Raw genomic sequence first — 19,240 nt, 5'->3', positions numbered from 1 at the left:
TCTGAGTGAAAGGACCGAGAAGGAGCGGGAGAGAGAGGGAGGGGAGGGAGGTGGGATCAGGAAAGATATATTCTTTCAGTGATGGAACTCACAATGGAAAACCTTGGAAACCTCCACGGCGTCTCGCACTCACAGGCCGGGGAACTGATGAGCTCCACGCACGCCCGGCAGTCCTCCGCCCCTTCACACCGGAACCTGGTTTCTCACGCACACGGCCGGTCGGCCATGGTGTCTAGTATGGCCGCGATCCTGGATGGTACCGGGGACTACCGGACAGACCCCTCGGCGCTCTCTGGCCACCTCCACCCGGCTATGAGCATGTGTGAGTCCGGGATGAGCCTGAGCAACACCTACACCACCCTGACCCCTCTCCAGCACCTACCTCCCATATCCACGGTCTCCGACAAGTTCCACCACCCACACCCACACTCCCACCACCACGCAGCCGCCCACCAGCGACTCTCCGCGGGGAACGTCAGCGGGAGCTTTACGTTGATGAGGGATGACCACCGTGGGCTGGCGTCTATGGGAAACCTGTACGGCCACTACCCTAAAGATATGTCCGGCATGGTCCATGGGTCACTCTCCCCGTTGTCCAACAGTCTCGGCTCTTTGCACAACTCCCAGCAGACGCTCTCAGCCTACGGTCCAAGTGCTCACCTTACTAATGATGCCAAGATGCTCTCTCCCGTGACAGGCTTCGAGTCCCACGCCGCAATGCTGTCCCGGAGCGAGGAGCACCTTGTCAGGGGGTTAGGCGGCCATGGGCATGCCATGATGTCCAACCTCAACGGGATGCACCATCCGCACAGCCACCTTCACTCCCAGGCCAATGGGGCAGCGATGCTGGCCGAGCGAGAGAGGCACGGGGCTGGGTCCGGCCAGGGAGGAGTGTCGGGAGGGCAGGCGGAGGAGATCAACACGAAAGAGGTGGCTCAACGGATAACGGCAGAGTTGAAGCGCTACTCAATTCCCCAGGCTATTTTCGCCCAGAGGATCCTATGTCGGTCCCAAGGAACCCTCTCGGATCTTCTGCGGAACCCCAAGCCGTGGAGTAAACTCAAGTCAGGCCGGGAGACGTTTAGGAGAATGTGGAAGTGGCTCCAGGAGCCCGAGTTTCAGCGGATGTCTGCCCTTCGGTTGGCGGGTAAGATGCTTCTGGTCTCACGGCCTTTCTCGTGTGGGCTGCTTATTGAACAGCCGATCGTAACTATTGACGTTTTACGCATAAAAGCGTAGTTTGTTCACTCTTTTGTCAAACCCTCTCTATTTAATGTTACGATAAATAACTAGCTGTATAGGCTACTACAATGAACCTGATATGCTATATATAACTTATTTTAGGCTAAAGACGTCCAGCGTTGTAACCAAAATCACAGTAAAACGAACGTTATACACGTCAGACAAAACCACAACTTCCAAACGATTCAGCACCATAGTCAGTGCAAAACGGGTGCGACAAAAACGAGACCAAGTACGTCTTAAACTTCAGAGTGAGAATGTGAGAGAATCTATCTCTCTTTTTAAATCGCCGTTTTTGTTGTTGTTTAGAGACACAGTATCTGCGGTACAGTGCAAGTGATTGCATGATATCCCTGTCAGCATTTGTTGGTGTGACACGTTCCAAGAGAAACTGCATGCACACTGTTACACCTCAGCCCAACGTTAACAGGGTTTTTATCCGCTACCCATGCAGCCTGATATAACCATTGAGAGGACCTGGACATTTCATAGTCATGTAAGGCTAATATGAGGCTCTGGTGTATTATGGGGGTATTATGTGTGCTCTGTTACGCGCCAGGCCGGATGAGTGTGTGTGTAATAATAAATTGCATTTGTAGAGCACTTGACATTTACAGACAGACATCACAAAGTTATTTACATTGTGTGCTTTAATAATAGGGGGAAACTATTAGGCGATAATTAAAAGATAGCTAGTGGCCTAGAACTATACAATACGCACAATAATAAGGGAGGCGACAGAGACTGAAAACATCAAACTTGGTGTCTAAAACATGTCGCCCTGTCCATCGTGGTTCTCTCTAGTGAATCCCACATGTTCCAAACATGTCACCCACACAGTCACTCCCTCTCATTGGTCCCGCTTGCCCCGCCAGTTTGAACATAAAGGCCTAAACTCGTCGCAGGTTGGTATTTATTGTCCTTAGTATTGTTCTGGAGGCAACTATGCAGAGAGGTTACTCGCTGGCACGCTGGCATAGCCACAAAGTCATACAAACTGAGTTTAAACCTAACCCTAACCTTAACCACACTGCTAACCCTAATGTTTAACCCTAACCTTCAATTAAGACCAAAAATAACATTTTTGTTTTCATGAATTTTTACGATATAGCAGCTGGCCCATCTAGCGGATATCGCTCAGTTCTGCCTCCAGGGCAACATTCCTGACAACACATGTCAACCTACAAACTCGTCGCGCAGGAGGAGAGCGCGTCAGAGGGGCGCGTGACCTCTGGCTGCACGGTCAATACGCGAGTTCCCTCTCTCCCCTTTTAAATGTGGCACATGGATCAATATTCGAATCCAGACCTGAAATACAGCTAACCACATGGCCGCGCCGGGTTTTCATTTAGGCAGATTTTGTAGTTTAAGGTCTAAAATTAGACTAGATAGGCCTATGGGTTGTCCCGTCTGTCTACCACCGGCTTCCTCCTGCATTGGTGACGCAGGCGTTTAGTTGCCTGGTCGAATACCGAATACTGACTCGTATCACGGGTTACCTGCTTGTTAAGTTTATTTCGAAATTTAAAATGCTGTCGAGCCTATCCCTTGGCCATAGAAAAACATTTACTATAAAATACAAACTATTTTCGTGCAAAGACATTTTCTTGCCACGGACACATTTTCACCACAGTAGGTCCTAAGTGACCAAATAAAGGCCACAAAGACCTTCGTCATGTTTTAATTATAATTTTTCTCTATGAGGTTGATTTGTTTGATTCATTTTATCACGTTTATGTTTTACATTTCAATCGTTGTCCAGTCAATAATTTCAAAACAAGAGACATTTGAAATGATTGTACAAGAAAAAATATAATAAACTGAAATGAAAAACTTATAGTTAGAGTTGTTTTTCCAATTGGTTATTACATTTCTGAGAAAATGTATAGTTTTACTGTAAAACAGGAGGGATATTTTCAGACAATTTCAGACAAAACCATGTTGTGCCCAATCATGTTTGTACCATGTTTTGTACTGCTACCATGTTGTGCTCCTGCCATGTTGTGTTGCTACCATGTTGTTGTCATGTTGTGTTGCTAGAATGCTGTGTTGTCATGTGTTGCTGCCATGCTATGTTGTTGTCTGAGGTCTCTCTTTATGTAGTGTTGTGGTGTCTCTCTTATCGTGATGTGTGTTTTGTCCTATATATACAGTGGGGCAAAAAAGTATTTAGTCAGCCACCAATTGTGCAAGTTCTCCCACTTAAAAAGATGAGAGAGGCCTGTAATTTTCATCATAGGTACATTTCAACTATGACAGACAAAATGAGAAAAAAAAATCCAGAAAATCACATTGTAGGATTTTTAATGAATTTATTTGCAAATTATGGTGGAAAATAAGTATTTGGTCACCTACAAACAAGCAAGAATTCTGGCTCTCACAGACCTGTAACTTCTTCTTAAAGAGGCTCCTCTGTCCTCCACTCGTTACCTGTATTAATGGTATCTGTTTGCTCTTGTTATCAGTATAAAAGACACCTGTCCACAACCTCAAACAGTCACACTCCAAACTCCACTATGGCCAAGACCAAAGAGCTGTCAAAGGACACCAGAAACAAAATTGTAGACCTGCACCAGGCTGGGAAGACTGAATCTGCAATAGGTAAGCAGCTTGGTTTGAAGAACCTGTGGGAGCAATTATTAGGAAATGGAAGACATACAAGACCACTGATAATCTCCCTCGATCTGGGGCTCCACGCAAGATCTCACCCTGTGAGGTCAAAATGATCACAAGAACGGTGAGCAAAAATCCCAGAACCACACGGGGGGGGACCTAGTGAATGACCTGCAGAGAGCTGGGACCAAAGTAAGAAAGCCTACCATCAGTAACACACTACGCCGCCAGGGACTCAAATCCTGCAGTGCCAGACGTGTCCCCCTGCTTAAGCCAGTACATGTCCAGGCCCGTCTGAAGTTTGCTAGAGAGCATTTGGATGATCCAGAAGAAGATTGGGAGAATGTCATATGCTCAGATGAAACCAAAATATAACTTTTTGGTAAAAACTCAACTCGTCGTGTTTGGAGGACAAAGAATGCTGAGTTGCATCCAAAGAACACCATATCTACTGTGAAGCATGGGGGTGGAAACATCATGCTTTGGGGCTGTTTTTCTGCAAAGGGACCAGGACGACTGATCCGTGTAAAGGAAAGAATGAATGGGGCCATGTATCGCGAGAGTTTGAGTGAAAACCTCCTTCCATCAGCAAGGGCATTGAAGATGTAAAACGTGGATGGGTCTTTCAGCATGACAATGATCCCAAACACACCGCCCGGGCAACGAAGGAGTGGCTTCGTAAGAAGCATTTCAAGGTCCTGGAGTGGCCCAGCCAGTCTCCAGATCTCAACCCCATAGAAAATATTTGGAGGGAGTTGAAATTCTGTGTTGGCCAGCAACAGCCCCAAAACATCACTGCTCTAGAGGAGATCTGCATGGAGGAATGGGCCAAAATACCAGCAACAGTGTGTGAAAACCTTGTGAAGACTTAAAGAAAATGTTTGACCTCTGTCATTGCCAACAAAGGGTATATAACAAAGTCGTGAGATAGACTTTTGTTATTGACCAAATACTTATTTTACACCATAATTTGCAAATAAATTCATAAAAAATCCTACAATGTGATTTTCTGGATTTTTTTCTCTCTCATTTTGTCTGTCATAGTTGAAGTGTACCTATGATGAAAATGACAGGCCTCTCTCATGTTTTTAAGTGGGAGAACTTACACAATTGGTGACAAACTAAATACTTTTTTGCCCCACTGTATATATACAGTATATATATTTTTGTTAAATTCCCAGTCCCCGTCCCCCGCAGGAAGCCTTTTGGTAGGCCTTCATTGTAAATAAGAATTTGTTCTTAACTGACTTGCCTTGTTATATAAAGGTTCCGTCCCCTAATCATGGTGAAAATATTCTCACTCTGTATAATAGCTGAATATTCCATTGACATATCATTTCCGTTCATATGCTTTAATAGTTTAATTTACTCGTAAACAAACTGTAGAAACAACTAGGCTAAATCATACAAAGCTTATATGTGATCCCATTACATGCATGTCTTTTCTCCATTCTAATCTGTCAAAAGGAAGATCACTCTGAACACGGTGTAGTGGTGTGCATTCTCTTGTGATTAGTGCCCAGAGGGGTTGATTTTAGTACCCCTCCCACAACTTTCAATTAAATCATATACATCTGAATGGCTGATGAGTTATTGACTCATGATAAGTGTGTGTGTGTGTGTGTGTAAGCCTTTGTGTGTGTGTTTGTGTGTCAGCAAGCATGTGTTGAGTTGAAATGCTGATCGCCCCAAATCACAACCATGTTTCCTGTGTGTATGTGTTCATTCATTGTCATTGTCATACGATGCATATTTGGCAAGGCATTGAACCAACACAAAACAATGAGTTGGTAAAATCACAAACAGACGGGATCAGCAGGCTAGTTCAAGGGTCCATTAGGACACAGACTGTTGAAGCTGCTAGCAGGTTGTTGGAGATGGTGTTCTTGTAGTACATCATTTTCACAGGTGTTACAGTCAATACCACTGATTCCTCTGCACTGTCACACTGTCTACTCTACAGGTCAGACAGTGCAACAGTTGTTTGAAGTTGTACCGCTACAGAATGGATACTGGTGCAACCTTTCCTGATAGGAATCTAAAAAAAAGACAATGAAAAAGCCAGATAGTTAGGTAGATAGATATATATAGTTGAAGTCGGAAGTTTACATACACTTAGGTTGGAGTCATTAAAACGTGTTTTTTAACCTCTCCACAAATTTCTTGTTAACAAACTGCAGTTTTGGCAAGTCGGTTAGGACATCTACCTTGTGCATGACACAAGTCATTTTTCCAACAATTGTTTACAGACAGATTATTTCACTTATAATTCACTGTATCAAAATTCCAGTGGGTCAGAAGTTTACACACACTAAGTTGACTGTGCATTTAAACAGCTTGGAAAATTCCAGAAAAAGATGTCATGGCTTTAGAAGCTTCTGAAAGGCTAATTGACATAATATGAGTCAATTGGAGGTGTACCTGTGGATGTATTTCAAGGCCTACCTTCAAACTCAGTGCCTCTTTGCTTGACATCATGGGAAAATCAAAAGAAATCAGCAAAAATAATTGTAGACCTCCACAAGTCTGGTTCCTCCTTGGGAGCAATTTCCAAACACCTGAAGGTACCACGTACATCTGTATAAACAATAGTACACAAGTATAAACACCATGGGACCATGCAGCCGTCATACCGATCAAGAAGGAGACGCGTTCTGTCTCCTAGAGATGGACGTACTTTGGTGCAAAAAGTGCAAATCAATCCCAGAACAACTGCAAAGGACCTCGTAAAGATGCTGGAGGAAACAGGTACAAAAGTATCTATATCCACAGTAAAACGAGTCCTATATCGACACAACCTGAAAGGCCGCTCAGCAAGGAAGAAGCCCATGCTCCAAAACCGCCATAAAAATGCCAGACTACGGTTTGCAACTGCACATGGGGACAAAGATCGTACTTTTTGGAGAAATGTCCTCTGTTCTGATGAAACAAAAATAGAACTGTTTGGCCATAATGACCATCGTTATGTTTGGAGGAAAAAGTGGGAGGCTTGTAAGCCGAAGAACACCATCCCAACTGTGAAGCACGGGGGTGGCAGCATCATGTTGTGGGGGTGCTTTGTTGCACTTCACAAAATAGATGGCATTATAAGGAGGGGCAATTATGTGGATATATATCAGTCAGGAAGTTAGAGCTTGGATCTTCCAAATGGACAATAACCCCAAGCATATTTCCAAAGTTGTGGCAAAATGGCTTAAGGACAACAAAGTCAAGGTATTGGAGTGGCCATCAAAAAGACCTGACCTCAATCCTATAGAAGATTTGTGGGCAGAACTGAAAAAGCGTGTGCGAGCAAAGATGCCTACAAACCTGACTCAGTTACACCAGCTCTGTCAGGAGGAATGGGCCAAAATTCACCCAACTTATTGTGTGAAGCTTGTGGAAGGCTACCTGAAACGTTTTAACCAAGTTAAACAATTTAAAGGCAATGCTACCAAACACTAATTGAGTGTATGTAAACTTCTGACCCACTGGGAATGTGATGAAATAAATAAAAGCTGAAATAAATCATTCTCTCTACTATTATTCTGAAATTTCACATTCTTAAAATTAAGTGGTGATCCTGACTGACCTAAGACAGGGATTTGTTACTAGGATTAAGTGTCAGAAATTGTGAAAAACTGAGTTTAAATGTATTTGGATAAGGTGTATGTAAACTTCCGATTTCAACCGTAGGTAGGTGGGTAGGTAGGTAGATAGATAGATAGGTAGATAGATAGATAGATAGATAGATAGATAGATAGATAGATAGATAGATAGATAGCTGTAGCCATATAGCTGTGCTAGTGATTGTCATTAATAGTGTAGCTCTGTCCTTTCTCTGTTTGCCTGGCTTTGCACATAGGAAATCAATAAAGCTGCTTCCCATTCCCAACCCCCTTCTCTCTCTCTCTCTCTCTCTCTCTCTCTCTCTCGCTCTCTCTCGCTCTCTCTCTCTCTGTCTGTCTGTCTGTCTGTCTGTCTGTCTGTCTGTCTGTCTATCCGTCCGTCTGTCTGTCTGTCTGTCTGTCTGTCTATCTGCCTTTCTCTCTCTCTCTCTCATTTTGTCTCTGCCATCTTCTCTGCAATTCATCACAAAAACATGACCAATCATCCATTATGACTGCCACTAGAACCGGACTGACTGCTTCAGTGGTCTGGAAACCCAAACACTGTAGGAAACAGAGTTGAGGGTTGAAGCTCGAGGACTGGAAACCCAAACACTGTAGGAAACAGAGTTGAGGGTTGAAGCTCGAGGACTGGAAACCCAAACACTGAAGGAAACAGAGTTGAGGGTTGAAGCTCGAGGACTGGAAACCCAAACACTGTAGGAAACAGAGTTGAGGGTTGAATTTCGAGGACTGGAAACCCAAACACTGCAGGAAACAGAGTTGAGGGATAAAGCTCGAGGACTGGAAACCCAAACACAGTAGCAACAGAGTTGAGAGTTGAAGCTCGAGGACTGGAAACCCAAACACTGTAGGAAACAGAGTTGAGGGTTGAAGCTCGAGGATTGGAAACCCAAACACTGCAGGAAACAGAGTTGAGGGATAAAGCTCGAGGACTGGAAACCCAAACACTGTAGGAAACAGAGTTGAGGGTTGAAGCTTGAGGACTGGAAACCCAAACACTGCAGGAAACAGAGTTGAGGGTTGAAGCTCGAGTATAGAAGGAAATCCATCTGCTATAATGTGATAAATATTTGGAGGAAAAGCTGCAAATCTATTGTGTCATTTTAGTGTAAGAGCTGTTTGAAAAGACCACTTGAAATTTCAGTCTGTTTTGGTGGGATGGAGTGTTGGCCTGCCTGGTGACATCACCAGGCAAAAAAATAGTTACCAGACCAATAAGGAAGAGAGTTCCAAACCTCTCTGCCAATCACAGCTACTTTTCAGTTTTCCTCTCCTCACAAAGACCACTCCCAGCATGTCCTGGCAAAAATATTGCTTTGCTCAGAAGCATTTTTCTTCTTCTTTTTGACAATTTTAATTTTAAACCCAGAAAATGTGATATTGATATAAAAACGTCTGCATTGGACCATTAAGTTGTCCTTTGTGGCTCAGTTGGTAGAGCATGGTGCTTGTAACCCCAGAGTAGTGGGTTTGATTATTCCCTGGACCACCCATATGTTATACCTATGCAAGCATGACTGTAAGTTGCTTTGGATAAAAGTGACAGCTAATTAACATATTATTAAGCCAGGATTTGGTCTATGGTGTACAGCAGTTGTCTTTGTGGTTGATTCTTTCTCTGCGACTGTGTCAATTGGTGTTCACCAGGGTGTTAGAGAGCTACAAGGTAGGCATGCTTTCGCTCCAGCCCAGGACTAACATATGTGATTCAGCTATACCACCTGAGCTGTGTGAGACACATGGCGTGAGGTGGGGAGCTGTCCTTGTTCCTGATCATTCAGACTGTGATTCTGAATGGACAGCTGGTCCCAGGCGTGTAATTCGTGTTGGTGGATGTAGAACTGGGACAGAGCGAACAATCTGATCATAAGTCAGATGTTGTTTGATCATATTCATCAGGGTTCAATGCTCAGAACATTGTTGTTATTATTAGACATTATTATTAAAAATGTGATCTACAGTATGGAATAACACTATTTATAAACTGGGTGGTTCGATCCCTGAATTTTGATTGGCTGACAGCCATGGTATATCAGACCATATACCACAGGTATGACAAAACATGTATTTTTACTGCTCTAATTACGTTGGTAACCGGTTTATAATATCAATAAGGCACCTCGGGGGTTTGTGATGTATGGGCAATATACCACGGCTAAGGGCTGTGTCCAGACACTCCGCTTTGTGTCGTGCATAAGAACAGCCCTTAGTCGTGGTATATTGGCCATATACCACACCCCCTCATGGCTTATTGCTCAATTATATCCTTATCTCTCTGTTGTGGGGGCGCCCATACCCCAACACTGCCAGCGCCATTCATATATTTTGTAGACCCAATGTCTTTGATGCCGTCTATGAAAGATTCATGCCAATCTGTAGTTTAGCCCAGTGTTCTTGGTTTATGCAATTAAATGCAAATGTTCAGATCGCTGCAAGTAAATGAAATCTATCAAAACGTAAACAAAAAGAGTGATATGTGAAATAAGAGAGCAGGGGCTGGTATTGATTCAGGGTTGGGGAGTTTGGGCTTTGTGTGAACAGGCTGATAGAGGTAGGGTAGTGAAAGGATCGATTGAGACTTTAATAATTGATAAGCATGAGGGAGAGGGAGATGGAGGAGAGTGGAAGGAAGAGAGAGAAGGAGGAGTAGAGTGGCGTAGCCCTTGTAAGAGACTCACTTCTGGGTAAGCAAAGCCAAATGTGTGGTTAACACACAGCGTCAACCACAACCCCGACATCCATGTGGTACCTACAAACAGAATTGTGTATAACGCTGTTTAAACCTGTAGAAAAACACCAACATCACACTTCAGACACTAAAAAAACTGGGTTACTAAGAATGCACTGGTTAAATCTGAGGTCAACAACAACTGCGCATCCTAACACTTTTGAATTGAACCTTTATTGAAACCTGAAAGTAGCTTTATGATGAATAATATCTTGTATAAAGGAGACAGATTTACATAGAATAGCCCTCGCAAGACAAAGGCAGTGTTTTTTAACTGAGGATTCTAGTATATGTAGTCTGCCATAGTAACGATCCATTTCTGCTTATGTCAGCAAAACCACCTTAATGCAATCCAGGCTTGTGATGTCATTTCGTTTTTAAAGGTTGCTATGGTTTATGGGGTATGTAAATGCTTCTTTATGTAGGCATGCATGCACATTGTACTGTGCGTGCGTGTGTGTGTGCGTGTGCGTGTGTGTTTGTGTTTGTGTGTGGTGTGTACATGTGTGATTGGGTTATACAGTGTGTCTGCACTATACATTGTTCAGGCTTATCTGACTCGCTCAGAATCGGTATCGATTTCCTCTCCTCTGCTCTCTCTCTCTCTCTCTCTCTCTCTCTCTCTCTCTCTCCCTCTCTCTCTGTCTGTCTCCCTACATCTCTGGCACTGCACCAGCAGAAGCCAGCCGAGCAGATCCACCCCTCCCCTTTCCTCCCCCTCCTCTCCCCTCTGCATCATTGACTCTCCCATCAATGATCCTCCCTGCTACTACAGAACAAACATCCATGTTTACTGTTACCAGCGCTCCCAGTCTCAGAATTATATCTTCATCCATGTTTCTCAAACGTCAAATTTCGAAGTTGCAATCCAAGTTCAGGCATTAATTCCAAGTTATTAAGGTTAGGCATTAACTCAGAATGGTTAATGGTTAATGTTTGGGTAGCGCTATATAAAATCCATTATTATTGTTAGTGTTATGAAGACTATCAAAGGGGAATAGGTCAATATTTACATAACATATACAATCATTCTCTCATCTGGGCTGTAACGGAGGAATTAATTATAAAACATAAAAAAGCCTAAATTGTCGAATTATGTGTAGCCTTGTAAAAGGTAATGAAAGACTGGGGATCAGATCTCTGCATGAAAATTCGTAGACACGCTCAGCTGGGAGGGTTCGGCTGGAGATGTGCTGTTCGTAGTTCTGAACATAGTTCTCTCCGTATAGACGCTGTCCGTGGCTCTGACCATTCATTCTCTCAGTGTAGGCGCTGTCCGTGGTTCTGACTATTCATTATCGCAGTATTGGCGCTGTCCGTGGTTCTGACCATTCATTTTCTCAGTATCGGCGCTGTCCATGGACTGAACAAAGTTGGCACAAATTACAACAGCATTCGTATTTGCATTCTGACTGGAATATATAACGTTTGGTGGCAACATTGCGCCCCTTAAAAAGATGACAAGCTGATTTAGCCAGTCCCTATTCCCCAAATTTCAGTTTTGTAAACCCTGCAGTGCATTCACTAGGCTACTTGAAACCTGTGTGTGTGTGTGTGTGTGTGTGTGTGTGTGTGTGTGTGTGTGTGTGTGTGTGTGTGTGTGTGTGTGTGTGTGTGTGTGTGTGTGTGTGTGTGTGTGTGTGTGTGTGTGTGTGGGTGGATACCTATTCTCATGTTTAGAATGTACAATAATAACACTAACGTTACATTTACACAACTTCAATTAAATTAAACATGCGCATAACATGAGGAATGGTCACCGGTTTATTTGATTTATCTTTTGTAATAATAATGTATTTTTTGCCTACTTCTATACATATTTCACTGATGAAATTATTTGACAAAAATTTACCGAAAGAAATACAACAACTAATGATGTAAATATACCTACTTAAAATAAACATATATTTGTCGCTTTATCTCAGAGCCAAACGGCGGAAAAGTAAAACATGGTTTGCTGAAATAGTCAAGTCGTGCATGATATGATCTAAATGTACACGAATCCGCATCAGTTACTTTTTCCTATTTTCATAAACAATTGTAAATATGCATGATTAAATACGATACATACGCATCACTTATTTCTCGGTTTCCTTAGTTTCATATATTTATTCAATTTGTTGCTACATATTATTATTTTAATGCTATCCATAATTTGGAGGATAAACAAAACCATGTTCTGAACTCTAAAGTCCCTTATTTTAACCGTGTAGCCAAATTAATTTAGCCTTAATGAGCCTTTGACATTTAGGCTATACATTTGTATTTTTTTAAACTTTATTTAACTAGGCAAGTCAGAACAAGTTCTTATTTACAATGACAGCCAAACCCTAACGACGCTGGGCCAATCGTGCGCCGCCCTATGTGACTCTCAATCACGGCCGTTTGTGATACAGCCTGGAATCGAACTAGGGTCTAAAGGGCGTCTCTATATCTGAGGTGCAGTGCCTTGGACCGCTGCGCCACTCGGGAGCCCGAGAGGCTCAGGCATTGCCTTTTCAACTCAATACCAATGCTTGACTTGACAGGAGCTAACCGGCACCTGAAATGTTCTACTGCTTGAGCTCCTGTTTCTCTTAAATATAAACAGTACCAGCACCGAAATGACTACCGAACACTTTTTCAGTCCAGGTCAAGCACTGCCCCATACTACAAACACCATACGAATAAACTGTTTAAAATAAATATCGTGTGCAAAATAGGATAGCCTTTAAGAATAAATTGCATAACAAACTATTTCTGAAACCTTATTGTCCTATCGAATAAAGAGCAGTTGTCTCCTTTCACTTTATAGGTTATGCCGCGAATAACAAATGGCTAGAAAGAATCTCAAAATTTTGGAAATATTTAGGTTCACAATATTGTGAATTATTTTCCCAAACATTCATTGTTACAGTTTGCTAAAATAATAGCTGCAATGAATATATAATGTAAATGCATGTTGAAAGGTGCAGCAGCAACCACAAGATAATTCAACTGCAATTACTTGCTTGGCTTAGTCTACATTAGAAAGCAACGGATTTCATCAACAAATGAACGAAATGTTTCAGCAAAATCAATCCATTTTCAATTAATTACAGCAGCTTCTAATGTAGGGACGGCTGTTGCTTGGCATGCCTTTGTGGGAACCCAACCGTTGACTTCACAGAATGCATTGGCTCTAATCAATACAATCAATGAGCGTAGATCTCAAAGGTGTGACGGACAGTGATTGATTGACATAAACTGTTTCTCGCCTGCAGTAGTCCGGCCGGTAAGGGAGAAGGCTCGTCTCACCGCACGCAAAACGCGATCACGTCATTCCGCCCCAGCCTCGGTCCCAGGCACACCGCTATAGCAGCACGGTGCGGTCAGTTATGAAACACACACACACACACACACACACACACACACACACACACACACACACACACACACACACACACACACACACACACACACACACACACACACACACATATATATGGTCCACACTTAAAGTTGGGAGGGCAAAATACAGCACCTTTAAGGATCCTTTGAAAACACAGTCATTTTAATGAAATAACATTTTCATCATCAAACCTAAGATAATACATATGCATTGAAGTGTTTATACATAATCCCCTGCTTGGGTCAGGATTTTTGCAGTGTTTGCTGTTTGCACATGCCTATTTGCATATTTTTTTCAGGCCTTCTATGCAAATGTTTCAGATAAGCTTCTGCAATTGTATAAACCTATAATAACATAGTTACTTTCAGCCAAACTGTGCTGGGAACATTGTATTTATTTATTAACAAACACAGCGATATTTGCGTCAGTTGGAAGTCATCAGCGCCTTGATGTAGGCTGCCCTGGTGCCTTTCCCAGCCTAAATCATGTCCATCCTATGATCCTCACCTGAGTCCAAGGTAGCTTCCTATAAGGGTACTATCCCCCAATAGCCTAATCCCTAGATGAGCCTACTATATCCTTACACTGTAAATCCCAGTGCACAGGCCTCTCATGTTTCCTCCATGTCCTCCACACTGTCACGTGGCAGAGCTCACAGCAAGGAAGACTAATTCTACCAACCACCTGCTACCCTTCTCATCGTTAAGTGTGACGTCACGCGTACACGACTTTGTAAGTGTGGGAGCGAATCATTATGATGAGGAGGGAGGCTAAACTTCCTTTCTATTGCAATTTAACATTTCCAAAAGGAAAGAGACGGCATGGGAAGGACAGAGCAGGTCTACAGTGTACGGTTGTTCTTGGTAAATATATGTAAATCAATTATTTGAATGCTGTGGCAACTGCGCAAAACAAACCTGGATTTGAGATTTGTGGTTGGTTACCACATATTCTAACAACTCAGTGGCAGTCGTGTCAGGTATCGATACATGAAGTATAAACTGGGTGGTTCGAGTCCTGAATGCTGATTGGCCGAAAGCCGTGGTATATCAGGTATACCAGGGGTATGACAAAACATTTATTTTTACTGCTCTAATTACATGGGTAACTAGTTTATAATAACAATAAGGGACCTCAGGGGTTTGTGTTATATTTCTAATATACCACGGCTAAGGGCTGTATCCGGGCACTCCGCATTGTGTTGTGCTCAAGAACAGCCCTTAGCCGTGGTATATTGGCCACATACCACACCCTCTCATGCATTATTGCTTGAGTATAGAGGAAGCGCCTTTGACCTTTCATCTTATAAATTGAAAGTAACTTGAATGGTGCTTGATGCAGTTGGTTTGATTATAATTATATTGATTATAGTCTCACTCCGTAAGTCTCTGGATAATAGCATCTGTAAGAACAATATTATGTAAAAAAATATAGCTAAAATATATTGACCATTCTAAGTAGAGTCCTGGGGGTAACTAGACAAATTGCCTAATTGTCTAATTGTCCAATTGCTGACACAAAAAAGCGACGTTTGGAAAAACATTGATAATGTGGATGAAGGTCATGCTTAGACAAAGTTACCTCCTAGTGCAGTGTGTGTTAACTTCTTGTACAGTTGATTTCTCATGTAGGCTTTGCTGTAGGCCTACCGTGGGGGTCTGGCTCTCAAGTGTTTGCGACGCTACTGGTTGAGCTAATGGGAGAGAAAGGAAGGGGAGAGTGGTGTTGGCATTGTAAAATGGCCGGAAGCAGCTGTTGTCTGAAAACAGGCATTACGTATAAAATGATCAGTATATTAGCACTAGTATTCAGTCATTACATTAGTCAGTATTGAGTTGAGTTGAAACGTCACTTAGAAAGCCAGGGGAGAGCTTGGCAAGGCCGAGCCTAAATGAATTGAATAAACGTTCCTTGAAACGGGTTTGAAGAGCAGATCAATCGATATGGGGACTATCAATCTGAGGGCAAATTAAAACAATTGAGAACAACAAGGGGAGTAACAGACGAAGCAGGCTGGAGTGGATGGACTGCTGCTGTGCATTTGACCCAGAATGTGGAGAAAAGTGGAGCACTATAGAGTTAGTGTGAAGTGTGGTATGTGTGTGTGTGTGTGTGTGTGTGTGTGTGTGTGTGTGTGTGTGTGTGTGTGTGTGTGTGTGTGTGTGTGTGTGTGTGTGTGTGTGTGTGTGTGTTTGTGTGTGCGTCACTCCACAGTTGTTAATGTCAGACTGAAGACATGCAGAGAGACAATTAGTTGAGTAATTTCTACCTATAGGACTGAAGGACAAACCAACCTGAGATATATCATATTAGCTTGAATGGGAGAATAAATGTCAGAAAATAACTGGCCAGATATTTGGAGTAATGGGGATGTATGAAGGTCAGCATGCTATGCTTTCAGAGACATAAAAACAGACCACACACACTCCCATTGCCCCCCCCCACACACACACAGCCTACAGTATAAAAACAGACCACACACACTCCCATTGCCCCCCCCCCCCACAAACACACAGCCTACAGTTTATTGGCCTATACGCACACATCAACCTCACTGCCAAATCACGCACACACACACACACACACACACACACACACACACACACACACACACACACACACACACACACACACACACACACACACACACACACACACACACACACACACACACACACACACACACACACACACGCGCACACACACACACACACACACACACATATTGATCGCCTCCACACAGTCAAATCTGTTTACTACTGTGGTCTAAACCTGCCATTCAGTCATCCATCATTTTCATACAGCACCTCCACATTGCAGAGAACATTACTCTCAGTCAGACACACACACACACACACACACACACACACACACACACACACACACACACACACACACACACACACACACACACACACACACACACACACACACACACATTCCTTTGTGTTTTTCTATAACTTCAATACCAGTCTGACCACGGCTCTTTGTTCCTCCTGAGATAAACAATTTCTTCTCTGGCTGTCTGTCACATGCTCGCTCCCGCTCTCTCCCCTGCCGTGAGTGGACTCGTGCGCGTGCTCAAGCACACACACACACACACACACACACACACACACACACACACACACACACACACACACACACACACACACACACACACACACACACACACACACACACACACACACACACACACACACACACACACACACACAAACACACACACACACACACACACACCGGGGGCTCGTGGATCAATATGGATCGATTGGGTGGGGAAGGGAGCCCTGATTACTGGACCAAGTGTTCAGGAGAAAACCGCGGAAAATCAATCATTGCAGCTTTTAGGGCAGCAGTACAGAACGGCTCAGAAACGCTAGGCCTACTATAGCAGCCGACAAAGCAAGAAAATACTCTCCACTCCACCACTCCACTAGCTACCAATGCAGCGCAGAGAGACACAAGGCCGATCACTGTCAAGGCAACAGCATTTCCACTTCTATCTCATGATGTAAGCAATATTACAGTGATTACCAATAGTAACTAGTTAATCTCCAAATGGAATTAACACACACACGCACGCACGCACGCACGCACGCACGCACGCACGCACGCACGCACACACACACACACACACACACACACACACACACACACACACACACACACACACACACACACACACACACACACACACACACACACACACACACACACACACACACACACACACACTAGCTGAACTACCTCCCATCTCACTGTTTCTCTCAAAATCACATCATGTCTCCGTTGGGTAACTACACCTCTCCTCCTATCTTTTCTTTTCATCTGTCCTCCCACTCTATCACTCTCACCTCTCCATCACCCAGATGCCCTGTCCGTTCACTATATCATTCCTTCATTTATCCTTCCATCCCTCTGTCCCTCCACCATTCCACCTGACAATCAATCTGTCTTTTCATCCATCCATCATCTCCCACCTACACCAGTTGATGTTAACCATCCATCCACCCCTCCCCCACCCTGCCTGCATCCAAGGATGGGCAAAAATCACCAAATATCAAATAAAATAAAGTACAAAATACTTGTATTTTTTAAATGTATTTAAATGAAATACATACATTTTTTATTTTACAATACAAAATCATTTTGCAAGTAGCCGGCTGAACAGCAACAACATTCTCAGTAACAGTTTACATAAACTTTTAACTTGTTATGACTGTGATATGTTGTTGTTTATCTAACTTAATTGAATGCACTGACTGTAAGTTGCTCTGGATAAGAGTTTCTGCTGAATGACAAAAATGTAAATATATACTGTATGTAAAACTGAACATACCTAAAGGAACCGCAAAGAACTCTGGGTTTTATTATTTATTATTGGCCTTGTTTCAGGGTGGAGCTCATTACAATAATACTATATTGATTTTTACATTTCTATTTAGTTCATTTAGCAGACACTCTTATCACACCATAGCTCCATCAGAATTCTGATACCAATGAAGGCTGAACTGCTATAAAAAATGGTATGAAAAAGTACTTTGAAAATACAAATTACAGCTCTCAAAATTATCTTTGTTACAACAAATATTGGATTGTAGTTCAGCCCAGTGCAATTCAAATGACAAAATACTCAGAAGTAACTGAACTAGATATTTCAAATACACAGAACAGAAATACTGCTCATCTCTGCCTGCATCCATCCTTTAATTATGTCCCCCCCACTTACTCCATCCCTCCTTTAATTATCTCCTCCACACTTACTCTTTCCTTCCCTCTCTTCACCCCCTCACCATTTCATATAGTAGGTTCCTGTTTGAGATATACTTTTGTATATTATCAATATTGCCAGTAAAATGAGGTCCAAATTCAACAATATGGGCAAATGCTCTTGGAAAGAGCTTGGAAGACAGGAGGAAACTAAACACTCCCCCTCTCTTCTCCCCATCTTCTTCCTCTGCAGCCTGTAAGCGGAAGGAGCAGGACCAGGGTCGTGAGAGGAACCTGGTCCCCAAGAAACAGAGGTTGGTATTCACGGACCTGCAGCGCCGCACGCTGGCGGCCATCTTTAGGGAGAACCGCCGTCCATCCAAGGAGATGCAGATCACCATCAGCCATCAGCTAGGCCTGGAGCTCTCCACCGTCTCCAACTTCTTCATGAACGCTCGGCGACGCTGCCATGCCGACCGCTGGGGGTCCACTGGAGGCGCAGAGGGGAACGAGCATGCGGGTGTGCACGCGGGTGTGCACGGGCACGGTCATATGCAGGCTCATGGGAACAACAACAACGCCGGTTCGTCCCCGGCACAACCGGGCACCTCCTCAGCTACCACCTTCTCCAAGGCCTGAGATGGAGGGGAAGAGGGTGGTGGGATCTAAAGCAGAGGTCACTGACCCTGGCGGTCCTGGAGGGCTGTAGTGTGTGCATGCTTTTGTTCCAGCCCAGCACTAACACACCTGATTCATCTACTGAGTTGAATCAGGTGTGTATGACCATTGGTCTGAAGGTGTTCTCTTTTTGCGTGGAAATCTCACCCTTTACTCCATTTAGTTTTGTCTGTCAGAAATCAAAGAGAAACCAATGGGTCTGGGGAGGATGTATTGGTATCCCAAATTATCCTCAGACACTTTAGTTTGAGCAAATCTGTCAGTAAAACCAAAGAAAAAAACGAT

General features: G+C 43.4%; 1 protein-coding gene across 1 annotated transcript; it reads left to right on the top strand.

Moving 5' to 3' along the window:
* Positions 1-81: 81 nt before the first annotated feature.
* LOC135510598 (one cut domain family member 2-like) lies at positions 82-18,916 on the top strand. Its single transcript, XM_064931640.1, has 2 exons — positions 82-1,147; positions 18,531-18,916. The coding sequence occupies exons 1-2, from the start codon at positions 82-84 to the stop codon at positions 18,914-18,916; spliced, it is 1,452 nt and encodes a 483-aa protein (XP_064787712.1).
* Positions 18,917-19,240: the final 324 nt, after the last annotated feature.

This window comes from Oncorhynchus masou, chromosome 3 (genome assembly GCF_036934945.1).
Source record: "Oncorhynchus masou masou isolate Uvic2021 chromosome 3, UVic_Omas_1.1, whole genome shotgun sequence".
NCBI lineage: Eukaryota > Metazoa > Chordata > Actinopteri > Salmoniformes > Salmonidae > Oncorhynchus > Oncorhynchus masou.
Note: the sequence above shows the minus strand (reverse complement) of the source record. Positions and strands in the feature narration are given on the sequence as shown.